The sequence below is a fragment of the Talpa europaea genome (genome assembly GCF_964194135.1).
Source record: "Talpa europaea genome assembly, chromosome: 12".
NCBI classification, from domain to species: Eukaryota; Metazoa; Chordata; class Mammalia; order Eulipotyphla; family Talpidae; genus Talpa; species Talpa europaea.
This window is the reverse complement of record NC_140079.1, coordinates 92,322,859-92,350,085: the sequence shown is the minus strand read 5'-3', so window position 1 is coordinate 92,350,085 and position 27,227 is coordinate 92,322,859. Positions and strand designations below refer to the sequence as shown.

The following is a 27,227-nucleotide window of genomic DNA, read 5'->3' as shown; positions in this document are numbered from 1 at the left end:
GGCCAAAAGTACTCTTGGCACAGACTGATGACGCACGCACGTAAGGACGCTACTGCCCGCCCTTGTACCGGTGGGAACGCCCCTAGGCTCCCGCCTCCATTCGATTGGTTGGAAGCGGCAAATGGTGAGATTCTATTGGATACGATCAATAGCAATCACTCAGGAAGCTGACGCTAGGAGAGGGCCTTGGGTTGCCATGGAAATGAGAATGCTAAGTGGTTCATGGGTTAAGGCTTCTCACCCAAATTCTTAGGGTGGAGGACCGTGACGGACTTCATTATTGGCACAGCCATCGTATATTCTGCTTTGCCAACATGGAAAGGGGTTTTTGTTTCCGTCAACCACTTCAGCACAGTAGGAATTGCTGAAATTAAATTCTCCACATCATGGGCCTCCCCGGTGGTGCAGCAGTTGAGCGCTGGGTTGCGAAGCTGCCCGCAGCCTCTGCAGCGCCGGTTCGATCCCCGGCTGCTCCCCGGCCACCAGAGGAGGGTCCCACATGGCGCGCAGACCTCTCCTGCCGCCCGCTGCTCCCCTCAGCAGTGTTCTTCGGTCCTTCTGCCTGCTCTGCTCCCCGCTCTGGCTCTGGTGAATTCTCTCACCCTCCCGCGCTTCTGACTGTACCCAGTGCTTGTATAAATAAAAAAATAATAAAAAAAAATAAATTCTCCACATCGTCGATAGTGTATCTCTAGTGAGACTGACAAACTGTAATGTCTCACTTTTCTCTATTTTTAGATTTTTCTAGGACACTTTTCAAAATCCACTGTTGATGTGCATCTATGTTGGGGCAACTTGATTTTTTTGGGTAGGGAGGATGATTTAGAAATGTATGCCATATTTCAAAAGCGCATACCCGAGGTGTGAATATTGAGAATCAGTTTTAACAAATGTTCTTCTCTGGGGAATATGATAATGGAGGCTCTAAATGCGTGAGAAGAGGGAGTATGTAAGAATCTCTACCTTCCTCCCAATTTTGCTGTGAACCTAGTAACTTTTTGTTCATAATGTTTTAAGAAAATAACTGGACACTTTAAAAAAGATGCCTATCCACTGATAAAGCAATCCTACTTCTAGGGACCTATCCAGCAGAAATTTTTTTGAATGTGTGTATAAGAGGTCAAAAAATCAAAGATGTGTATCTGGATATGTAACAGAATGTTTAATATTGGTTAACTTTAGTGGATTGGGATTGTAAGAAAGTTTTCATTTCCTACTTTACATTCTTGGTGTGTGTGTGTCTTTATAGATAGATACAGAATGTATATATACACATATGTATTGTAAAAATAATTGAAATTGTAAAAATAATTGAAGTTACTAGTTGTTTTCAAATTCCTTTAACACACTGCAATATTTTAATATTATGAACTATTATATAGCTTTTTAAACGCACATACTTAGTGATGTCTAACATTCTCATGTAAAGCTACTGAGAGGGTGTATCTGGCTCTCAAAAGCTTTAAAATATCTTAAATCTGTCTTAACCCCACTTACAAATCTCTGTTCCTAAGAAGAAAAAAAGTTGACAGATTTATGGATACCCTAGTCATTTATTATCAGGAAAATTTAGAAACAAAATGTTAAGGAGCAAGAATATTGAAAAAAAGTTATCTGTATGATCATCTGTAATGTAATGAACATTATGAAATGTTCATAAAGGACTTTCTATAACATGAGAAAGCGTAGTAAGAGAAATGTGACTACCAAATAGTTTTTCTTTCCCTTCTTCCCATCCTCATCTCCCTTAGTACTTTCTATCTTAAAAGGAATTTTGTCAAGCTTAACAGTGGATGTCATAAACTGCTTTTAAGTAACTTTTACTCTTCCCTATGTAGCTTTTAACAGTCCCTACATTTAATAAATTTTTATGAGAAAACAAAATGTCAAGAGAAAACATCTTATTTCTGAATTCAGTTCTCAAAAATAAAAGTGATTTGTATTTTTTTTCTCCATGGTAAACATAAAGGAACTTTCTCTCAGAAAGGTGAAGACATTTGCAAAAAACACAAGTAAGGAAAAAGGCCACCCCATGTCCCAAGCATATCTCATGCACTGGAAAAGAAACCTACCAATGGAATTTGCTAATTCAGCCATATATATATATATATATATATATATATATATATATATATATATATATATATAGTACATACACACATATAATGTGTGTATATGTACAAAGGTATATATATACTTATATATATGGGTATAAAGGTATATATATACATGTGTATACAAAGGTACATTCAGAAGTTCTCTCTTCTCAGGGATCAGGCCCTGCAGTGCCACTGTGATAAGATTAATTCCTTTTGTTTCTAATACTTACATAAGTAGGTAGCTGTAATGAGATATGTAGCTGCAAGAATTTACTTTGTCATCTTAAGAGTTCATGCAAACTAAAAACTTACCTAACCGGATTTTTCTCTTTGCTGAGATGAGAATATTTTGTGATTGCAAGGATTTGCAAGGCGGCCTTAATAAAGAACTAGACCCTGGAGCAGCATGGAGACAGATCAGAGAAAGAGAGAAATGCTTTTAGACTTGAAAATTCCAGCTTTCAGTGTTTTTAAGGGGGGTGAGGTGGTATCCTACAAACAAGCTAAATATCCTGCCTGAGTTTATGGAAGTCTGTATTCACAGTGGAATGGAATGTAGCCATTAAAAAGAATGAGGTGGCTACTTATATGGAAAGATCTTCAAGATATTAAGGAGAAAAATGGAGAAGCTCAAAAATATATATTTCCCACATACAACCACAAATATATCATCTGCCTGAATATATTATAATTTTCTGGGAGCATAAAATCAACATCATTAACAGTGGTTCCCTCTAGGCAGCATGGGGTGGGGAGTGCTTGAAATAATTTTGTCTTTTAAGTTTAAAATATGTATCTATCCCTCCTTGGCTTCAACAGAGCTAAGGAATCGTAAAAGCCCTCATGTGCTGATTGCATTACTGCTTTTCTTCTCTGTGATTCTAGGAAAACGCAAAGTAACTTGACAAAATTGAGAGTTCCATGATCACTTGATCGCTGATAAGAAACCTCCATGAAATTCAAATGTACACCATCACATTTTAAAACCTTCAAGATACTGTTTAATCAGTAGTTTTAATGCACTTTCGCTAGAGCTGCATTTTAACAATTATGCAGATATTACCTGAAGTTATCAAAATACATACAAACATTCAAATAAGAGGTACACAAAGTAGCAGCATTTAACTAAAACTAACATGTTAGTACAGTATCAGTTTTATAACAGGGAAAGAAAATTTATTTTCTATCTCTCATACACACACACATAGAAAACCTCAGACATCATAAAGGCAGGAACATTTTATATAAAGGTACTAAGTGGAAAAATTGGAACTTACTTTTTACAGTGACTATGGTATGAGCTTTTAGTTACTCAAAATTCCATGGCACTAATTATTAGACCAAGAAGCTCATAAATCATAACAAGCCAGGGAAAGCTTAAAAAAACTCCTTAGTCTTGCAAGTACAAAAATATCCCATGTTAACTTTGTGGAAGAGCAAGAAAATGGCCTGGCAGAGGACAAACATACAGAAAGGTGTTAGTGCTGGAAAGCGAGCATTGCTCTCATTTTCAAGTAATGGGGGAGTACGGGTGGGATGGGGAGCTTTCTAAAATCTGCATTCAACTTTCAAGCTACAATCCAGGAACATTTTAGAGACAGTAGAGAGAAACTGGTCTGTTACCAAACTATACAGTACTTTGAAACAGATTCTTGAGATGATGAAATAAGAACTGATTACAGCAAATGATGTTAGGCTTATATTAAAAGGTTCAGAGCTATCAATTTGGGGTAAGCTTAGGATGAGGTATTTACTGCATACCGTTTTAACCATAACGGAAGTCTGAAGACACCCTGCATGTTTTATAAAATAAAGGCACGTGCAGTTAAAAAAATTTTAAGAACAAAGAAACACACACCAGCTCTTAATATGGATCTGTGCATGCAGGAAAGGAGCGTTCAGGCTGACTTGGTGCACTTGCCCAACCTAGGCTAGGCCTGCAACCTGCACCCCCAAACATTTCTGTACAAAAACCCACAGCTCAGACACCTTGCAGTCTGCCTCTGAAATGTGGAATGTCTCCCGGAAATGAAGCCCTCATGCAGGAGGGATATTGTATTTGGGAGATTGAGATAATTTCCACTTTAATTTTGACACTGGCCTTATGTCAATGCTCAGACCTCAGGACGAGGAAGCTGACAGCTGTGCATTTCCAGGCCCTTTGAATCAGCTTCCCCTGAAAAATAAGGCTGCAGCCTGATGCCCAGGAAGCTAAGGACACAAGGCCACCATCCTCCCAAGCTTCAGCCAGGGCATGCAGGGACAGCTCCTGCACAGGGCACGGATGGGCTTCTGTCTCCTCAGAGTGCTACCGTGGAGCTGAAATTCCGTAGCCCTGTTCTCCAAGTCCCTACCAGCTGTTTCAAACACCAGGATTCAAGAATTTCTCCTCACATGAAAAAGCTAGTATCATTTTAAGTCTATAGAACCATTCATATGGGTCAGTACGCGTGTGAGGCTCACATCTCAGTCGAAGCCTCTAGAACTGAGTTCAAAAGAAAGGGCTCAGCTGCCCGGTCAGTGACCACAGCATATAAGACAGTCAGCCACATGCACTTTGACCAAATAAAAGGTCTCTCCTCCTGAACCATTGCTGTAAACGCTTCCTAAGTTCACTCTTGGGTGGAGTCCTCACCGAGCTGTTGACATACAGGATAGCTGAGTTTGAACCCACTTTTTTCTAAGTCACTCAAGCCCTAAATAGGGCTGGGTTTCGTAAACATGCCTACCACAGCTGCATGGAGAAAGTCACTTTTTAGGAAAAGCCTGAACTCCAGAAAAATATATTTAAAATTTCCTGCTCAAAACCCAGGTGTGCTCAGCAGGCCCCTAGGTCAGCTTGTAAACAATAGGCAGCAGCATCTTCAGGTCATTCTAGTCGGCTCCTCATGTCCTTCTGGGCTTCCGTCAGCTTCTGGATTAGGTAACGCTTGTCCCGGCTTTCCTAAAAAAGAAACAGGTTCAAGAAATAAAAAATATTTGGAAAGAAACATCATTATTTTGACCTAATGAATTGCCTGTCAGCCTCAGCCATCAGGACCTTAACATGGAATGCTGTAATGGCCTCCAAACTGTTCCCTGTCACTCTTGTTCCTTCTCTGTTCCTTGACCCCAAAGCATCCAATGAGATGTTTAAGATGCACATCTGGCTTCTAGTTAACACACTGGAGTAGCTTTTCATAGCACTCAGAATTAGACCCAAACTTCTTACCAGAGCCCTAAGGCTATGCTCTGGCTGATCCTGCAGCCTCATCCTGCCCCTCAGCCACACCTCATTCCTCATGCACTTTGACCAAATAAAAGGTTTCTCCTCCTGAACAGTAGCTGTAAAAGCGACCTCTCTTCTCATGGTGCAAGTGTCCGCTGCAGCATCCGTTCCCCCAGGAGGCCTTCCGCGGCCACCATGCACAGGCAGACCCCGTCTACTGCTCTCCACAGGTACTGTGTTGTTCACAATCTGGAGCTGGGGGGTCACCCTGCATGGAACAAGCCTATTGGTGCCATCTCCCAACAGCTCAGAGAGTGGTTAGCATTTTACAGCAATAAAGTATTTTTTAATAAAGAGCTATATGTTGATTTGTTTTTAGACATAAGGCTACACACACTTAACAGGCCACCTTGTAGTGTAGAAGACACTTACAGGTCCTGGGAAACCAATGAATTTATGTGAGTTGCTCTCACTTTCTTGGGGTGGCCTGGAGCCCAACTGTAGTATTCCCAAGATGTCAGCATAGTAGTGGGGGCCCCTCATCACTTGAACTGCCTCACTTACATTATCTTCCTCACAGTTGTTGTTCTGGGAACTTACCTTTTGTCCCTAACCATTTAGCAATCCTGCCTCCTTCCTGCACCAGTGTGCCCCCAGCCCCAATACAGCAGAGCAGACCCTTGAACATGGGGGTTAGGGGGGCTGGTCCTGATGCAGTAGAAAAATCCAGTCACTTCAGATTCCCCACAACTTAGCTAGTCATCCCCTGGTGCCCCCGGGAGATTGGCTTCTGGACCCCTCCCCCTTGACTCAAACCCACAAATGCTCAAATGCAGGCATCTGGAGTCACCTCAGTTGGTTGAACCCATGACAGCAGAGCTCGCAGGTAGAAAAAAAATTTGCATGGAAGTTTGAACCTACACAGCCTACACCTGTGTCCTGCAAGGGTCCACTACGTGAAGAACAGATGTGTCAGGGAGGGAGGACGCTGGAGGAGGCCCAGCCTGATGGCAGTCAGGGAGTGGGGGGAGCTACAGCCTCCTACCCCCTCCCTGGGAAAAGTGCCACTTTCTGTTGGGTGTCCTGGAAAGGTCCTTTGCCACAAGCCTCCTCACCAGGGACAGCTGCTCTCGGAGCTGGACCACCACGCGCTTGTGGGCCCCGGCGAGGGCGATGAAGTAGAACATGATGAGGCTGCAATGCAAGGAGCAAAGGTCACTAGGGGGTCTCAAGGCCACTAGAAAAATACCTCGATATGTTTACTTGGGAGAGTTTTGCTTTTGGCTTAATGCACCTTCTTTAATAGTATTGGTCAATTCATTCAAATGGTGCCCACAGCCCTGTTACTCTTGCCTGCAGGAAGCTCATGGGACACATTTTCTCTGTGAAGCCCATCCCCTGCTTGCAGGAACACCTGCCAGCATCTCAGCGCTACGCTGGGGGCCATGAAAACAGCGAAGTCAATCACCAGCCAAAAGCACAGAATGGCAGAAATGCGGCTCTAACCAATCACGGTGAAGAACACTTGTTCACAGTACACGAGACAAACAAGAACAAGGACGGGGCCGCTCAGCCTCCACTGGGGACTGTGTGCTGGGCACTAATGTCTGCATCCCCTCCTAATTGCCATGTTGAAATCCTGCCCCCAGTGTGATGATATAAGAGGAGGGGGCCCTTGGAACTGGTTAGGTCACCGGGTGGAGCCCCGAGGAAGGGGCTTAGTGCCTGGCTCTGTGAGGACACAAGAGGCCCCCACCACCCACACTGGCACCTGACCTTGGCCTTCCAGTTTCTGGAACTTCAAAAAAGAAGTGTCTATTTTTTTCAAGCCACCTGCTCTGTGACATTTTGTTGAGTACCCAGACAAAGACAGTGTAGGTTGGAGAACTCAAACGCTTCACTACTCTGCATGTTCACAAATGACTAGGCAAACCCCTCCAAGTACTGATTTTGGGACTACACAAGTATTTTAGTGACTAGGTACATTTGCAATCAGAATGCATGAGTACTGAGTATCACCTGTCACCAGGACAATGCCTAGCACATAGCGAGCACGCCACACACACTTGGATTCTGGAAATGAAACCACCATGTAGAAAAGACTGTCTTCTCCCCAACACAACACTTGTCACTTGCTGAGCACGTCACAGGCATCATCACTCTTCCTCCTCACAGCCCTACGAAGTATGTGCCATTTTTACCCCCACTTTACATGGGAGGAAACTAAGGCTCAGAGACACTACAGAATGACCCAAGGTCACGGAGCATCTAAGTGGTAGAGCAGGGGTCAAGTGCATGCCCTATTCAGGTGTTCTTCCCTCTGCCAGGTAAGCAGTTCTTTTTCCAAAGAGTAAGTGACTTAGTGACGAATGAGCAGTAACAGGCAAAGCTTCCTGGGCGTTTCTAAGGTATTGGGCTAAGTGACCTCTGGGTGGGAGCTCTGTGAAACAGCGGACCCCCTGCAAGGACTATGATGCTGGTGTCCACTTTGGAGCTGGATAAGGAGGCTTGGAGAGGTTCAGTAACTGTACAAGTGTAGCAGGGGGCCCCTGACTTCCCAGTGGAGGGGAGCTAGTAGGGCCTCCGCTGGTGGCGCAGCGGTTGAGCGCCGGGCTACAAAGCTGCCCAGTGGAGGGGAGCTGATGCATGTCAGCGGGAAACACAGGATCCAGCCGGAAGCCACTCACCAGATGATCATGAAGAAGGGCACCGCAAAGGCTTCCGACGTGATGCTGTACACCAGCGACTGCAGCGAGCTGGGGAACGTGCTCACCGTGCGGGGAATGACCTCCCAGGTGGTGTTGAAGTTGGTGAACGGTCCACAGGCTTTTGAGGAAGGGATGCTGCAGGGACACAGACCCAGGGGGCGACACTCGAGGTGTGAGGCTTGGCTGGACATCCCTCCTCCCTGCACCCAACGCTCTATGGGACCCAGCAAGGAACCACTTGACCTCATGGGCCTTCTGGAATATTCCTGAAACGCCTCCCCTGATGTTTCACCAAATCTCTATGGACTCCCAGCTTATGGGACATTTAGGACAGAAGAGCAAGTTACATGATACCATGAGAAAATAATCAGACAATTCCAGAATGTGAGGTGTTTGATTCTCCAGGCTCTTAATGTAGAGGTAAGGAAGCTCGTGTGAACACTTTGAAAAAGTAAAGATCAGAAGAGATTAAGGAGACATAATAACTGGAAACAATGGGTAAACCTTGAGATCCTCATCTTTACAATAAAGCTGTAAAGACTATTTGAAGACAAATGGAGAAATCTGAAATTGGCAGGAATACAGCATTATTTTCTTAAATGTAATATCACTGTGGCCACATAGGAAGGGAGACTGTCCTTATTTCTAGGTGCTGTGTGCTCAAGTACATAGGGATGAATTGCCACAGCACCTACAACTTAATTTAAATAGCACATCCACATGCAAATGTATGGCCAGGGAGAAAGAAGACAAGCCAGCAAAATGTTAACAACTGGGACAGCCAGTTGGAGGGCACATGAATTTTTATTGCTGTTATCTCTTTCCCTTTTCTAGAGATTTGAATTTTTTCAAATTAAAAGAGGAAAAACTTTTAATTACAATAGAAACATTTTAATAAAAGCCTGAAAAAAAATTGGCTACATTCACATCAAAGTTGTGTATACAAGATTTGTCACTATAGTCCTAATTTTAGGGACAGAAGAAAATTTCTAGAAACAGCCTAAATGTTATTTAAGAAAATGGATGAACATTTACAGTTCATTCACTCAATGGAATGCTAAAGGAACACATAGATAAGAAACGACTATCTCACCCCGACAGAAATGAAGCAGTGGGAAAACAGAATTGAAAATGAATTTTCTCCACGTTCTTTTATACGTTTTGAATTTTGTGCCATTTACAGAAAAATCAAAACTAAAAAAATATTGTCAGAGAGTTAAGAGCTGTGTATATGCTGACAAGGAAAAAATAAGTGGCCAAACAGGGTTATAGCATTATGCTGTACTCTAAAAAAATCTGTATTTATCTTAATGAATTTCTAGAAGAATTCACAAGAAAATGTTAACAGTAGCTACCTTTGCAGAGGCAGGACACTAAGAGATGAGGAAAGAGGGTATGCTTTTCCCTTTAATTTTTACTTTTCTGGACTGTTTGAGGTTTTAAGATATTATCATAAAAACAATAAAAAATACATAGATGCAAATTAGTTTAAAAAATAATAAAATCTGAGCGTGTCAAGCTGAATTTCAGGCTTTTAATTTAACATCAAAGAAACAAAATTCCCTAAGTGTGTAAATCAGGGATTGGCAAACTACATATAGTTCAAGGGCCAAGCCTAGTCTACTGCCTGTTTTTTATAAATGAAGTTTTATTAGTACAGTCATGTCTGTTCGTTTATGTAGCATCTATGGCTGCTTTGTGACACATCAGTAGGGTTTCAAGAGTTTACTAATGAAACTACAAGGCTGGGAAAACCCAAATTATTTACTATACTCTTGCTTTTACAGAAAACGCTTTCCTGCCTCTGGCATACATGGTTACCCCAGCGGAGAAAAGCATCCCTGGGGTCTGAATCCTTCACTTCTAATCCTAAATTCAGAGCATTTGTGCTCCTTTCAAAGTCCACGCTAGACTCTGCCCTCCTGTGCCAGAGCCCAGGACTGGGCCGACAAGTGGGAGACACTCCCAATTTTCTATAATATTATCTAGTATTATCTTCATAACTAGAAACAACCCAAATGAGGACCAGAGGAGTCGTCCAAGGAAAGTGGAGCTGCAGGACAGACCCAAACCACACCCTCATAAACTATGGCAACCCTCTGAGTCCAAGCCTGCAAGGGGACTGAGATACCCCAGTGTCGGGGACTTAAACAAAGGTCACCCGGCTAAGCCAGGAGCAATGCCCTACCCTCTGGGGTGGGAACCCATGAGGTCAGCCAGTAAAGAAAGCAATGGGGGTGATGAAATTGGCCAGTAAAGAAAGCAATGAACGCTTTAGCCAAAAGGAGGCATGTATCAGGAAGCATGGAATGTTCTAGAAAACAAAATCACACTTACCGGGCCATGCTGATCGTCAAAGGTATTATTGCCAAACACAGCCCAATCAACAACACCAACAGGAAGAAGAAATTAGAATTGGACGCTCTGAACGGCCTCGGGGAGGGTCTGCAGGTATACAGAAGACTCATCTGGCGGGAAGAGAAAGAGGAAAATGAAGAGTGATGGGCAGCTTCCAGAAGGAAAATGGAGCATAGTCTTGCATGCACCAACACTTTTGGACACGGGAAATGTTTTGTGAGCTTTCTTGCATCCATCTCTCCCTTCTGACTCCAGAAAAGTGAAGTTTCCAAGAGAGCATCAAAACATTCCTCAAAGACCAAAACATTTAGGTACAAAACTGGACCAAAGTTCAAGGCCCTGATTACCAGGTTAAGAGCTTAGGCTCTGGAGTGAGGTAAACCAGGGTTTAAATCCCAGGAATCACTTATAAGCTGTTTGACTTTGGAGCAGTTACTTAACCTCTCTGAATTTCAGTGTCCTAATTCATAAATTATGTATGGTTAATAGCAGGATCCACTTCAAAAGGTGAGTGTAAGCATTACACAATTATCTCTATATGTTGTCAGCACTGTAGGGGCACACGGTATTATCATTCACTGTTATTGTTGTCATTATCACTGATATTAGTTCCATTTCTGAATCTTTAGATCTTAGCATACTAGGTAATCAATAAATATTGGGCTAGCTAACAGAGGGCCCTCTGATAGAAGGCGTGTGTGGAAAGTTACTCTCTACATATCTATATTGTGTATATTTTTAATAGTAAGCATATTTTGCCTCTGTAATAAAGGAAAAAAAATTTTGGTAAATAAACCAGATGAATGACTCACGACAGGGCCACTTCACCCACTAAGCTGAGTTCAATATAGTGGCTGGGGCCTGCGAGCCAGTCAAGGACATGCATGGATAACTTCAACCTGACACATAATGGATTGGCTTCCAAATCCCAACAGAAAGTCAAAAACTTGAATCAAGCAACATTGTTAAATGGCACCAAAATATACCTGTCCACTGATTAATTCATGCAACTCAACTCTTAGGCAATGACATATAACCCCATTTAAATCACAGGAAGGGGACCTCCTTGGTGGCGCAAGGGGATAAGCACCACACTATAAAGCAATCCGCAGCCTCTGCAGCACGAGTTCGATCCCCGGCCAGCCAGGGAGCAACCCACATGGCGGGGCAGACCTCTCCTGGCTCACCCGCTGCTCCCCTCAGCAGTGTATTTCAGTCAGTCTGCTGGTTCTATTCCCCACTCTGTCTCTGGTGAAAGCTCTCACCCCCTGCAACTCTGGCCTGTACCCCAGCTCTTGCACGCATAAATAAATAAATCTTAAAAAAATAAATAAATAAATCACAGGAAGGAAACAATTCATCTGAACATAACTCTGGAAATAATGAGAATGTGAAAACCCATTCACAGTCTTCTCCAGAATGAAAATACACGTCAAATGAGGGGGATGACTCTGGTATGTCTGATGGGAAGTAGCAGTTTCCCCCCCAACAGGAGTGAGTGCCAAATGCCAGTCAAGAACAGTCCAGGGTACCATCCCCTGCCCCACCTCCTCTCCTTACCTCTTTCACATAAAAGATGACAATGAATTTCAAGGTTGCAATTGCAGGGAGGAGGGGTGAGAAAAAGGCTCCGATCCAGCAAATGGTTTGCCCATAAACAATCCCTAGAACGTTATCAGGAATGGCAAATTCCTGCTGCCCCCAGCACTGAATCAGCTTTGAAGAGGAACAGTAGGTCACCAGGAGCCTGGAAACAAACAGGACAATTTCTCCCCTGGACTACCAGTGTCTGTCGAGGCCACAGAACCATGTCTACAAATCCATGCCTACATAGTTCACACAGCCATTATCTCTGGGGAAACTAGCTAGTGAGTGGTAAGTCCAGAAAATACAGGACATAGGAAATTCTAGAATTACTAAGACCAGCATCCCATCTCGGGGCTACAGTTTATGAGTCAAATAAAATGAGACAAAGCTCATTTTTCTCACCTGGAATGTGGGGGATTATACCACCAGCTCCTTCATTGGGTCACAATGGCAATAAAGGACACAGGCAGCCCCTGTGCTCTAACTTGCCACTCAGTCCAAAAAGCAATGTGTATCCATACAGAAAATCCACCTCACATGCATGTCCCAGGAACTTGGAAGATTCCTGCAGGGCCCCTAGGACCATGAGTCTGAGAGGAACTGATGGGTGTTCACTGAAGCAAGAATACTGGAAACCACCTAACTGCTCACAATGTAGGGACAACATGGACAAATTATGAGCCATGGATACAGTGGAGTATTATATAGCCTTCAAAATGGGAGACACAGGTGTCCTGTCCTGATATGGAAAATTGTTCGTGATACTGTTTGGGGGGAAGCCGGCTGTACAGCAACATGGAAGTCCGTGATCTCATTTATGAGGGAGAAAAAGAACACTTCCAACAAGACTGTACACCGTGCACGTGTGCAAAGGTGTGCTTTTAGTTGTCCGGAAAGCTGGATCTACCCCACACTGGAAATGGTAGTAATGGCTATCCCCTCCGAGAGCAGGAGGGACTGGGAGTTAGGGGGTGTGGTAACGAGAGACAACAGTCTACAGACACACTAGAGATTTCTGTATTTAGATTCTAAATACTTTTACTTCTTTAACAAGCATGTATTCATGTCATATTTGTGCTATTTTTAAATTAAACGTTTATTTAAATCCTGTTTTAAATATTTCTTTTTAAGGCTGACTGCAGCTGCGTTGTGCCGGGATAACTGGTCCATTTGAGTAAAAAAGGGTGATGAAGTGGTCTCACTTGGGACCCAAGGAGACGTGGAGGCAAACAAGAAGCACGGCAGCACAGCCATGCGGTGAGCCTGGGTCTCGCGGTGCTCTCACCTGCATTCTCACTGAATCCTCACCTGAGAGCCAGGAGGTGATGCTGCTACTCTCCCAGGTGAGGTAACAGGCTCAGAGCTTAAAGACCCTGTGTGAGGCCACATGACTAGCAAGAGACAGCGCTGGACTTGAAGCCAGATCAGGACACTGGGCGTCCAGCTTGGGGGGTTCCCTGTCAGGGTCCACAGCTATGCTAATGGCAAGCAGTCGTCCCCATGGAACCCTCGCCCTTACTGCCTTTCATTCGAGGAGACACCTAATTCACGACGGGGTCAACCTGTCTGCAGCTGCCTGCAAGTCACTGGGTGGTGTTGATGGTTTCAGGGACTCACCCAGCACTTTACAGAGATGCTGGCGGTCCCCAGTGGAGGTGGGGGAGACAAGAGAGGTACCTCTCATACTTACTTTCTAGGAAAATCCACAAACAGGGTCACAGCCAAGGTGATGATAAGGTCAAAGATCATCAGCTTGTACATTTCCTGCCCAACTTGGGTCTCCCAGCACTGAAACCCGAGAGAGAGCGAGAGAGAGAGAGAGAGAGAGAGAGAGAGAGAGAAGGAGAGAGAGTGAGACCCAGCTGGCAGAGAAAGTCAGGTTCTCAGACTCCTCCCAACGCCCTTTCTCGCCCCAGATCCTGCTGCCTCTGGTTTGATCACCAGCTGGTGGGCCCCGATGCCACAGCACAGACTGGTTCTCAAGCCCTGAAAAGGGACTCCATTGCACGGCCAGAAGTGGGTCACCTGGGATTCAAACTCATGGCTCCAAGCTCTGCTCTCCTGCTGCTAAGCCTATTCTCCAAAATAACATACCCAGCAGGATGCTCCCATCCCTGCAGCCTCACCGGGTAGAGTTTCTGGTTGTAGCCGCAGAGCTCACAGGAGCTGTCACCACAGGAAGTGATCTTAGAGCCCAGTGTGAACACCAGCACGCAGATGGTGGCCAGCCGCATGAAGACACACCTGCAGGGAAGGAGGGAAAAGATGGGGGGCCCAGACCCCAGAACTGGTGCTGCAGAGCAGAGAAGCCACCTTTCTTAGAAGCAAACCCACAAATGGGTAACAGCTTTTCTATATGGGATGGCGAGAAAGTTCTAGAAATGGATGGTGGTGATACAGGCAGGACATGTGGAATGTACTTAATGTCACTGAATGGCACACTTAAAAATGGCGTCTATGGTAAAGCTAATGCCTGTACATATTTATCTCTTTTTTTCCTAATGGCAGGAAAAGGTAAGAAAACTGGGCACTCCTGAACCCATGACAACACAGCCACAGCACAGAACATGCCTCATTCCTGGAAAGAACTCACTGAACTTCACAGGTTTCAGCTTCGAGCTACAGCAGATACATTGGAAAGTGAAAAAAGTCCAAGCAGAGTTGAGTAGATGTGATCCTATTTTTAAAGAAATGTGGGAAAACTGACAATAGCAACAGAAGTTGCAATGAGGGTCGCCCGAGAAGGCCAAGTGCAAGGGAGGAGGGCTGGGAGCTCTCCGATGTTTTAAAAGATGTTTCTTCTATTCTTTGGTTTGTAATTGAAATTAAAGCAGACACATTCAGCAGTGTGTGTGGGGGGGTGGGAGGAGCAAACCCTCACCATCTGCTCCTCTCTCGTCACTGAGCCTGCCACCTTCCGGTGTCATGAGGTCCCAACACCACCGAAGGCTATAACTGAACACTAAAACGGAATCTAATGAGAAGTCTGCAGCAGCAAGGCAGTTCACACTGACCACAGGGTACAGAAAAACCAAACACCCCAGGAAGACACAATGAACTAAAATTCAAAGGACAGGGCATTCTAGGGGTCAAATTCCCCAGCTTTTCCCACAAATCAAAGGCAAAACACACAAGGAGGGGGAGTCTTAAAAGAAGCTAACAGGCTTAAGAGAACAGTCAAGGCTACACCATTTTTTGGATTCTGATTTGAACAAACCATGTGCAATGCCACCGAGGAAGTGATCTTTATTAGGTGTGGTAACGGTTATGTTTTTTAAAAGGCCCTTGTCAATTCCAGTACTAGATATCTGGGAGAAGAATGCAAAAAACACTCATTCCAAAGGAGATAAGTCCTCTTATGTTCATTGTAGCACTGTTTACAATAATGGGAACAATCTAAGTGACCAAGGACAGACGAGTGGGTTAGGAAAATGTGGCATATCTATGCAGTGGAATACTATGCAGCTATAAAAAAGATGGTTTTTTTTTTTTGTCATTGACAACAACCTGGATGAAACCAGATGCTAGGTGAAATAAGTCAGGAGAAAGACAAATACCAGATAGTTTCATGTGGTATATATAGAATCTAGAGAAACAAAAGGGTCAGACAAAACCAAATCAACGACAAACCCCAGAAATTTGACAACAGACTTGAGGCACCAGAGGGATAGGGGGAGAGTGGAGAGCAAAGTGGGGAGAAGGCCCAGTGGACTACGGTGGAGGGTGATGGCCGCCTTGGTGGTGGGAGTAGTGTGGTGACATATATCTGGAAATAGATCCTACACCTCTGAATTACAGATAGAAGTATAAACCTATGTTACTGCAATAAAAAAATATAAATAAGAGATATTTATAAAACACACACACAGATCTGTACGTACATTGGTAGCGAAAAGTTTACATGTGTGATGACATGTTGCCTGAGATTTGCTTAGAAAAATCCAGCAAAAGTGGCAGGAGGGAGTAGATGAGATGAGATCAGCAAAATGTTGGGAATACTTGAAGTGATGGATATTATTACTTCAACTAACTTAATTTCTGAAGGAAACCGGTTCTTTGAACCATTCATTCTGTTGAAAATTTCCAAACAAAAGGTTTTTCTAAAAAAGATGCAGATGCAATTTGAGGCAATTGATAAGCAGAAAGAAAATTCTCCAGGCTTGTGTCTGGTGCTCAGCACACATGTTTGTGTTAACTACTTGGACCCTGCTTTACTCCTGCCTTTTTTTTTTTTAATGAGACTGAGTATTTATTTAGAGTAAAAGCTTTGAGAACAGATTACAAAAAGTCAACTGTAGCACACACAATTGGTGACTTGGCCACATTCCGGGGTATGACTACTACTACTGCAGGCTTCTACTGCAGGCACTTTTAACTCTCCTCCCCATGCCCCTGCCTGAGGGTAGTGGGGTGGAAGAATTGGGAGCTAACGCCTCTGGGAGACGGCCACCCATAGGTTGGGTGAAAACTGAAGATATTTTCCACACAAGATTCACAGTTTCCCAGTTAGACCACAACCCAGTAGCCAACTCACCAACACGCCTTTATCAGTTGTGTGCCCTGCTCTCACTTCCTCTCTCTCCTGCTGGTACACAGCAGTTATTTCTAATATCTCAGAGCAATGCCGCCTCCTTGGGCCCCACCTCACACCCTCAGCTTTCATGTGCTAACATATGAACCAAAAGTATAATACTGATGAGCAGTCAAGTCAATAAGATTTTGAATCACATGCAAACTCTGATTCACTCATGGGGCTGCCTGAAGGTTGAAGAGGATTCTTGGCTCAGCAGGAAAATGTATCACTACTGATTAGTAATGTCTGCCACAGGCAAGGGAGTAGGCAAGTGTGGTGTGCTTGACATGTGCAGGCATTACCTAAGGATTGTCAGCCGGATCTCAAAGCCTGGGGAATAATCCTCATAGTGGATGATCCTGGCAAAGATCATGGGGGTGATAAAATTGGCCAGGGTGATCACAATAGAAGGCAGGTACATTATTAAGAGGTTCTCTCCAAAAACCATCTTGTCAATTTCCTATGGAGAGAACAAAACTTGTCAGGAGTAAATAAGGAAAGTTGCATGACAAATGAATCTATGTAGTCACTGTAATAGATAATTTAAACTATTTAAATTATCTAATTCACTTAGAATAGCCATTTTCTCTTCTTTCATAGTAATAGACAATGTAGCCACATAAATATATAGCTATCAAGGATTAAACTGCATTTCCAGGCTTCCCTGGAAGGCCTGTGGCTAGGCACAGCCATCTGACTACATTTTGGCCAAAGGGATGTAAGTGGAAGTTTTAGGTGCAACCTCCAGGTCATGCCCTAGAAGCTTTTGTGTTCCCCCACATCCTTCAGCTTCTTCCCACTGTCTAGAACATGGATATGGGGAGATATCATGCAACATCTACAGAAGAAGGCACACCCTCAGGATGGCAGAGCCACAGGTGGAAGGGACCTGGGTCCCTCATAACTAGTTGTATTGAGCAGAGCCCCTAGACCCACTTGGATTTTAAAAAATCACTGTGTTTTTTAGGTCAACTGAGACTGCAGATAGTAAGTAGAGGAGTTAGACTTTAGTAATTCAGGCAGTCCAGCCTGGATTTGAATGCTGTGAATTCTAGGAGGAGTGGGTATCTTAAACTCTGTTTTGGATGTGTTTTTGTTTCTATTATAAGTGGAAATTGATCACCTCTGATTTTCAGGTCTCCGTCACATCAGCCAAAGTCACAGCCCCATATGACAAAGAGAAAGAGGGCTGGTATCTACCTGCCTTGGAGGTTTGCAATGGTACTTAAAAATAGCCCCACCACCAGGGAAAGTTCAATAGATTTTCATGAGGCACTGACTTTTTTCATGTGCTCTTGCGAGAATATAGTGGCTCTGTAGATGGCATAGAAGCAAGCTGCTAACACAGCCAGGACAATACAGTTCAAAAATAGTCGTAGGGAGTAAATCTTTATGGTTTCTTCTGAGGTCCTTTCTGCTATTTTCTGCCGTATTCTTTCTTCCTCCAGATCTGCCTGAGGAGCAACAAAAATGCACTGTGATTCTTGGGGTGGAGAACCTATGATTCAGCCCCCCCCCCCTCCCAGGCATCTTTAAGGTGTTCCTTAAATAGTCATCTCGTTCAAGATACCGTCCCAGACTAAGCCCAGGTACTTTCATGTTTACTAAAGGTCTAAGTCAAGACAGAACCTCCTATTTAAGAATGCAGTTACTTTGCAATAAGCGGAAAATAGAGCCCTAATGACTGATGCCGTTACTTACATGGCGCACGTACTGCTTCTTTAAACAGACACACTGGTGACCATCCCCCATCTGACTTTATAATTGCCCCTTTCTTCGGGGCAGATTTGCTCAAGAAGCTACTGATCACTTCTCTCCTTATTCATTAGGAAAGTCTCTTCTATTTTGTATTCGCTCCACTCCACCTTATCATCAGAACTTCCCTCCCCAGTCCTATTCCTCCTGAGAGAAATGGAGGACAAATTCTCATCAAGTAGAAAAACCACAGTAGAAGGTGCAGAGGGAGGAGGGAAGCCGCCACCTGTTCCCACCATGTCATGTCTCTGCCTCCCTTCCCAGCCCCGGTTCCCAGGCTCCACACCTGGGCCTACGGTGATCAAGCTCAAGCAGCTATGCTCTGCGGAAAGAGCTCGAAGGGACGTAGGGGAAACCTGCTAAGCGCTGAGGAGAGCAGGCCCGCACCTCACCCTAAGGCTCAAGCCTGCTGGCAAGGAGCCCCTCGGAGGAAGCCCCCACACTCACTCGCAGCTCGTACCGCAGGCTACTGTGCTTCAGCTCGGCCATGCTGCGGTTGGTGATGCAGAAGTCCCAGCCGGCAAAGATCTTGTTGCAGTAACTCTGGAAGTGCTCCTCGCTCCGGATCAGGTTGTATTTGAACCCTTCCACAGACCTGTGCCCAAAACAATGTGATCCTTCGCAAAATATTGGCCTGGTCTCAAAAAAGTTTCAAAAGGCTGCAGGCTGGCATGGTCAATGGCTGGACAATTCTAGAGGTATGTGGCCACTAACAGGTATCTCACTGTTGAAAATGACTTGCTTTCACCCATCCCGTGGCTCCTCCCACAGCTGGGATAAAAGCTAAATTCTTTAATGCAACCTTGCAGCCCTGCGGGATCCGATGTGACACCATCTTTCCTCCACAGGGCCAGTGTGCTGTAACTACAGGGGCCTTATCCTTTCCATAAACACACAAGCCTCTGCTCCTGCCTCAGGGCTTTTGCACGTGAAATTCTCCCCCTACCCTCTCCTGGGACAATTCTTCCCCTGCCTCTTCCTACCCTTTGGCTCTCAGCTCAGATATCCCCTCCACAGATTCCCTACGACTGCACCCCTAGTTGTGAGTCCTCCGACTTCAAGTTAGTCTCTCTTATTTCCTCCACAGCAATGACTGCAAACATTTATTGCTGTAGTCCCTGACTCTTACTTAATTTTAAATTCCGGGCCTCCCTGGTGGCCTAGGAGTTAAGTCTCAGTGCTATCACCACAACGGCCCATGGTGATGGCCTGAGTTGGACGCCCAGCCAGGGAGCTGTGCAGCAGATCTTTCCTGTCTCGCCCGCTGCTCTCCTCAGCAGTGTTATTTCAGTCAGTCTGCCTGTTCTGCTCCCAACTCTGACTCTGGTGAATCCTCTCACCTCTGGCCTATACCCCAATTCTATCAGTCAATAAATTAAAACAATTTTTTAAAAAGAAAGTATTTAATTCCTCAAGGGCAAGTAACCTTGTTGTTTTGTCACCTTTGTAAACTGAAATGCCTGGCCCATGATGTGGGCTTTCATTTGACATTTGATATATATACATCAAATGCCACACACCCTGTAGATGAAACAGGATATTTTTAGGATTTGCCAGTAAGCTGTGAAGGCAATAGAACTGGAAGGATTTATAGTGATTATTCATTCTGCCAAAGGTTCATAGCCAAGAATTTAGCAGATGCACCTGAGGTGCTTTACCAAAATGTAGACTGTACTTCTGCGAAGAGCTGTTTATTATGTCCCACTAAACCACTTGTTTACCCTGAGAAATGGCACTCTGAGGCTATTAATTTAGTAGGTCTCAGGGGATCAGAAATAAGTTATGTCATAAAGCTCAGTGGAGATTCCAAAGTCCCGCCCTGTTGAAAACCTCTGATTTTACAGATGCGAAAGCTAAGGTCCAGAGAAGGAACATTATCTCCCTAGATCCAGAGTTAGTAGCAGAACTGGAGCAAAGTCAATGACAACAATTTTAATTTAATAAATAACTACACATCACCAGGACCAGCGCCAAGACCTTCACCTGTCTTCCCTTGAACCCGCCCATTTCTTAGGCAGTGACTCCCAGTCCAGGCACCGCCAACAGACTCCAGCCATCAAAAATAATGTAATGAGATAAACTTACCTTTTCACAATCCAAAGAAGGCTGAGGGCTAGGTAGACAATTGTGCTTAATAAATAAGCCAGGGGCAGATCATAGGTGAAGTTGTAAAATTTCACCCCATCAATGGTGTAATGTCCATAAAAGAGCGAGGTCTCCTCCAAAAAACCCTGCAACAAAGCCATCAGCATGTGGTCAGACTGGTGAGCTCATTGCAGGAGGCCAGTCTCTGCATCAAGAATCTCATATTCCAATGTTTTTGTTCATCCCTGAACAACCAGAGACCAGAACAATCCCAGAGGTATTATGCTCTGGGATGCTCAGGCAGAATTTGGGGGAACAAAGGACATATAAAACCTGAGCATTAAAAATACACAGATATATCACAAAAATGAAATTAACAAAGCAATTCCATGTGCAATGCCCACAGAAAGAGTAACATACTTAGGGATAAATTTAACAAATGAAGTGGAGATCTTATATTCGGAAAACTATGAAATACTTAAAAAATTAAAAATAGCTAAATAAGTGGAAAAAAACATTTTTCCATGGCAAACTCTCCAAACTGACTCTCTAGATTCAACGTACCCTTATCTAATTCCAACTGGCTTCTTTGTAAAACCGACAAGCTAATCCTAAAATGCATTCGGAATTGCAACAGACCCAGAATAATCAAAAGAATCTTGAAATATAAATAGAAGACATCTTGAAATAGATGTGTGCAGGACTCACACATCCCAATTTCAAAACTTAGCATAAAACAACAGTAATCAAGAGGGTGTGGTACAAACATAAGATTAGCGTATGGCTATCGACAGAACTGCAGAGTCCAAAAATGAAGCATACACTCCACTACCATTTGATAAGGGAAAGAGCAGTCTTTTCAAAAAATGACACTGAAACAAATGTAGTCACAGCAAAATAATGAATCTGAATCCCTACCTTACACCATATATTAAAGTTAACTTAAAATGGATCAAACACTTACAGGTAAGAATCAAAACCATAAAACTCTTAGAAGAAAATAGAGGGATGAATCCCCACGACCTTGGACTTGGCAGTGGGTGGCTAGAGAAGACACCAAAAGCACAAACAATGAAAGAAAATAGAAATTTATTTAACTTCTTCAAAACTAAACTTCTATACATCAAAACACATTGCTAAGAAGGCAAAGGGGGCCTCCCTGGTGGTGCAAAGGGTTAAATCTCAGCACTATGAAGCTGTCTGCAGCTACTGCAGCACGAGCTGGATCTCCGGCCAGGGAGTTACCCACATGGCACAGCAGACCTCTCCTGTCTCGCCTGCTGCTCCCTTTCTGGTATTTCACGAAGTCTACCAGTTCTGCTCCCCTCTCTGTCTCTGGAGAATCCTCTCACCCCACCCCACCACCACCTCTGGATTACACCCCAGTTCTTCTACTCAGGAAAAAAGAAAAATCTGTATCATAAAATCTCAAAACCTGTAAATCCATGAGTGTGAGGAGGCTGTAACTAAGATGTAAAAGGTTGGTGGCCTTAAGGGAGGGGTACTTTTGCTTTTTACTTTGTAAATTTTATATTTTTAATGACCACTATGTATTCTTATGTGAATAATGAAGTAAAACTCTTAATAGGAAAAAAATCTAGGAACAGAGGACTCCACCTTCTCTAGAACCTGGAATACCAGAGACATAAGCCATAAAACCTTGCACAATTCCAAGAAACCAGTTTTTATTGCCCCAGGTTGGTATCAGGGATGTTAACAATCTCTCCCTCAAAACAACATAACATCAAAGGACAAAAGTCCACTGGGCCTGGTAAATAAGGGGTCTGATTTGATCATCAGCCTGTTTCAGTTGTTTTCAGTAAAGACCAACTACTTACCATCACGCATCCTCTCTTGCTATTTAAAAATAATGGGTAAGAATAAAATTTAAGTTCAGTAAAAGTAATTCAAAAATTATTTTGGACATGGCTGTTCTTGGTCATGATTCTTTTATGGAGCAGTTATAATCACGTGCGTCTAAGTCTCCCATAAAGCCTTTCCTAGAAGAAAGGTTCTGGTGCCTGGAGACCTAGAACAGAAATGTCTGCTGTGGTGGGTGCAGGGGTTAAAAGATAGTGCTATTGAGCCTCCCCGGTGGCGCAGTGGTTGAGCGCTGGGTTGCGAAGCTGCCCGCAGCCTCCGCAATGCCGGTTTGATCCCCGGCTGCTCCCCGGCAACCAGAGGAGGGTCCCACATGGCGCGCAGACCTCTCCAGCCGCCCGCTGCTCCCCTCAGCAGTGTACTTCGGTCCTTCTCCCTGCTCTGCTCCCTGCTCTGGCGAATTCCTCACCCTCCCGCGCTTCTGACTGTACCCAGTGCTCATATAAATAAATAAATAAATCTTTAAAAAAAAAAAAAAAGACAGTGCTATCAAGTTATCCTCAGCCACTGCAGCACAAGTTTGATTCCCGGCCAGGGAGCAACCCACATGGCGCAGCAGACCTTTCCTGGCTCGCCCGCTGCTCCCCTCAGCAGTGTATTTCAGTGAATCCACCTGTTCTGCTTCCCATTCTGTCTCTGGTGAATCCTCACAGCTGTCCTGGGGTTTGATCCCAGCTGACCTTCACCAGCAGGTGGCCTTGGGTGAGTCACTGAACTTCTCTGGCAGATTTGCATGTCTGCAGTTCTTTCATTTGCCTAATGGGCATTTTAACATTTGTATCTTGTAAACAACTAAAGGAGTGGCCCTCCATAAGGGGAATTTGTCCCCAGGAAACATGTGATGTCCAGAGCCAGCCGGTCACAGCTGCCAGACATTGCTAGAGACCAGGGGGGCGATGCAATACCCTATAGGCCCAGGGGCACCCCCAGCAGAGTTATTGGACTCTCAGTGACAATGGTGTAAGGCTGGGCAACCCAGGTCTTTCGGGTAATCTTATTTGCTGAAAAAAGGGGGACAAGAGCATACCAAAAAACCATTTTTACAAAAAGAGGATTTAGAAAGCCTTTGAACATACTCTAAGAAAGATAAGATTGATCCCACTCTAGCGCAGTGGGTGTCCACTTGGATAAACAGACTTTCAGGGATTTCTGGAAATGAGTAGTATGTGTGCATATATGGGGTGGGTGTGTATCACATCTGGCAACAGGTGTGCATGTGCAAGTCACATGTGTCTGGGTGTATAAATTCCAGGAAGAACTTAATTCAGGTGGGCTAGGACCCTAACATAATAAGGCTTTTCCATGTCAGAGATATTAAATCCATCCTTTTCAGGTTTATATTCCCTGAAACTTCTTTCAGGGGCTGGGGTCGGGTTCTGTGTTTGTTGCGGGTCAATAGAAGGGAGTAGGGTCTAGGAAGAGGATAAGGACTGAGAGTGATAAAGCCTAATTTCCTGCATTTTCTAGCAGGGGTGAGTGAGCACTGTCCTGGCTGACAGGTGAACTGCAAATCCTGTTTCTTTGGTTCAGGAAACTGATGTGTAAATTAACCTCCAGTCCATGGAGGGTCCCCCATGCAAAATCATGTTCAATACTCACAGTGCCAGAGAGCAAGTCTACGATGTAAGTGTAGAAGTAAACCAGTCCGGAGCTACTTATTGGATAAACCGTGCACTGAATATCTGTAAAATAAATAAAAAAAAGAACGTTAGTGGAAATGGTTTTAGTCTCTATAGCTCATCTATTCATCCATATCCATCTTTGTGTATAGACGTGTGCACACATAAGTGTATGCGCACATTTATTTAGACATGTCATACATGTATGTGTCTATTTGTGTATGGATGTGTCTGTGTGATCTTCCATCTGCAGAACAAACTCCAATGCACCAAGTCCTGTTGCATTTCCCTTCTCGCTATTCTCCCGATCACCTGGGGACACAGGCTTTTTCCTATTTATTTTCTATGTGGCTCCACTTATATTACAGGTTTTCTGTTCATTTGCATTTTGTTTTCTGAGGGTTCACATTTGCCCATGTTTTAGAATATCTGATTAGCAGAATTGTATCACTTTAAGCACACCCAACTGTGAAAGATCTCTCTGTGTGTAAGAAAATAATGCAGTTTCATAGAGAAACCCATGTTTACATATGTGCAATTAACCAAGGCGTTGTTTGAAAACTAATTTCAGTGACACTACTTTATGCCTGAACTAACTGACTTCTCTGTATATCAGTCAGCAACTGCTGCGTAACAACTAACCTTGATTAACATACCAAATGTTTATTTTCTCACTCATGAATGTGCAGCTTGAGTTCACTCCTTTGGGCTGAGCCAGAATGAACTCTCGGCTTCCACCTAGGCCCAGGTCTGTCCCACTAGACTTCATTCTGGGGTGCAGGCTGCACAGGCAACAGTTACCTTAGCACTGCTCCTTCCACAGCCACTGCACAGAGCCTGGTCAAGCTAGCGAGTCAGGTGGCCAAGTGCAGAAAGTACTCTCTGTCCACAGTGGGAGGCCCTACAAAGTCACAAGGACGGGGAAACAGCCCCATCTACCACCCCTCTCCGGACCTTTATTTCTCCTTAGTTATGTAATGGATCTGAATCAGTTCTCCAAGGCCAAGCCCAGCTCTGCCATTTAATAATTCTATCATGCATGTGTTCATTTATTCATTCAACAAACATGTCTTAATCACTATACACCAGGTAGCTAGGGATACAGAGATGAGTAAGAAACAGTTTCTGGGCCTCCCCTGGTGGCGCAGCGGTTGAGCACTGGGCTGCGAAGCTGCCCGCAGCTTCTGCAGCTCCGATTCAATCCCCAGCTGGTGGAGAGGGTCCCACATGGCATGCCACCTCTGCTGCCATGCCCGCTACTGGTCCCACCTCTGCTGCCATATACTCCCCTCAGCAGTATATTTTGGTCCTTCTGCCTGCTCTGCTCCCTGCTCTGGCTCTGGTGAATTCTCTCACCCTCTTGCGCTTCTGACTGTACCCAGTGCTTGTATAAATAAATAAATAAATCTTTAAAAAAAAAAAAAAAAGAAACAGTTCCTGTTATTGAAAAAAAACTCACCATCAACTGGGAGAGAAAGACAAGTAGCAGGATTTTATAAGGTGTTCAGGTGGCTACATGACATAGAATTAATTACATGCAGAGACACAGAAGACATTCATTTATCCAGAGAAGCATCAGGGAGATGGAATGAGAGGCCTGCAACTCCACTCCGCACTCGACCCTCTAGCCTTGAGGCTGGCAAACCATGACCCGAGAGTCCGATCTGGCCGGCAGCCTGTTTTGTTAGTAGATGTTATGGGAACAGAGCTATGCCCATCCACATCTGTCTGTGGCACTTTCACTCCACAGTGGCAACACAGAAGAGCTGCCACAAGATGGTATGGCCCACAAAGCTGAACATATTTACTTTATTATATTTATAAGGCCCGTCATAGGAAAAGCCTGCCAAGCAGCCACGTCATGCTTTCATTTCTAATATACAGGGTTATTTCCTGGCTCAGGACCCCACAAATGCCACTCCTGCTCGGCTTACATGTCCCTGCCTTCACAGAGGACTGTGGAGACACCTGCCCCTCCAGTGTCCTGGTGTCCACACCTACATACTTTAGCCTCAGGTTAGCCATGGCCAATGCATACATCATACACTCCTTGCCTGCTTTCTTCCTTAGCGCCCCGCCCCGCTCAAGTGCATTCACACCACGGAGGCAAGAACTTGCTCCCAGTTGTAGCTTAGTGTCTGACTCAGGGCCCTGCACACAGTAGGTGCTTAATAAATGCAGTTGACAGCATGAAGGGATGGAAGGAGAGAAGAGAAGACAGCTCTGATCCCTTTCTTAAGGGGCAAAGTTTAAAAAGTTTAAACTTCAAGTCAGTAGGCACTCAATATACATTCCTGTGCCCTGAACGAAGCTGTGTTTTTAAGAGTAATAGAATTAAGTCAGAAAAAAATAGGCAGAGAAAGAATGCGTAGAGCCGTAGAAGTGGCCCTGAAAAGGGCTCTTCCAGGAGAGGAGCTAGTGATAGGTGAAGCATGAGGTCAGAGCCCGTAGGAGTGCCTGGTCTAACTCTGCTCCTCCACTTCAGGCCCCTCGCAGTCTGGTGCCTAGAGGGTACTCAGTAAATGTCTGTGGACGATCTCCACTGGAACAAACAGGATGCCCGGAATACCTGACTTATATTGAGAATTCCAAAGAAAAAACAGGTCCAGCACTTGCTGTAGCTGCATAGGACTAGCTTTTAATAAACAGTATCTATGAGCATTATAATTACTGGAGATGAAAGTCTTGAAATGGTCAGTAGACTGCATGACGTTAGCTAAATATTCCACTTTCCCACCCTGCAGTGTTCCTCCCAAATGCCTTGCTGATCTCAGGAGTAGCCGAGTGCCTAGCAGCTATTGAGATGCAGCTGAAATGACATGTGTCATCTCTGGGCAGAAGCTGTGGGAGTCAGTGTGTATCTGTCATGGCTTTTTTCTTTTGGTCACAACCACTGTCAATGTTCCAATCAGAGGCTGCTCCATCATATTGGGCTCCAGAGTGAAGACAACATGGTAAAAAATCACCACCAAACAGCAATAGACAGGTATTATGAGGGGGGCAAGAACCTTTCATGGTTATTAGGTGTTGGAAGTTGCACAGGCATTTGTTTCTACAGCAGAACCTAGCCCATCCTGACTATACAGTCACCCAAGACTTAGAAGATCAAGATGACTAGAAAAGGAACCTCTTTATGGCAAATCATGCCTTAGACTCACTCACCTACGTCTTTGGTTGGAATGAGGACAAAGCTGCTGTTGGTGATCTTGTACTTGGTGAGCAAGATTGGGAGCAAAACCAGCATGAAGATGATCAGAAATATCACCAAGTTGAGTATTACCAGAAACCGCAAGAAGGAGAAATAGGACTGAATCCCAGTGCCAAATTTCCCTGGAACATAGAAATCCAGACATC

The 27,227-nt window shown here is 44.3% G+C and overlaps 1 protein-coding gene across 1 annotated transcript in view; it reads right to left on the bottom strand.

The window, feature by feature from the left end:
- Positions 1-4,968: 4,968 nt before the first annotated feature.
- Positions 4,969-27,227, bottom strand: part of TMC7 (transmembrane channel like 7) — a gene marked incomplete at both ends in the record, with an annotated part of 42,132 nt that continues 19,873 nt past the window's right edge. Inside the window, 13 exons of the mRNA XM_084250230.1 lie at positions 4,969-5,043; positions 6,423-6,501; positions 7,995-8,150; positions 10,353-10,483; positions 11,934-12,120; positions 13,651-13,748; positions 14,087-14,204; positions 16,836-16,993; positions 17,814-17,987; positions 18,736-18,883; positions 20,374-20,519; positions 23,854-23,936; positions 27,036-27,203. Of these exons, the coding sequence (XP_084106356.1) occupies positions 4,969-5,043; positions 6,423-6,501; positions 7,995-8,150; positions 10,353-10,483; positions 11,934-12,120; positions 13,651-13,748; positions 14,087-14,204; positions 16,836-16,993; positions 17,814-17,987; positions 18,736-18,883; positions 20,374-20,519; positions 23,854-23,936; positions 27,036-27,203 (1,721 nt within the window). The remainder of the gene's footprint in view (positions 5,044-6,422; positions 6,502-7,994; positions 8,151-10,352; positions 10,484-11,933; positions 12,121-13,650; positions 13,749-14,086; positions 14,205-16,835; positions 16,994-17,813; positions 17,988-18,735; positions 18,884-20,373; positions 20,520-23,853; positions 23,937-27,035; positions 27,204-27,227) is intronic.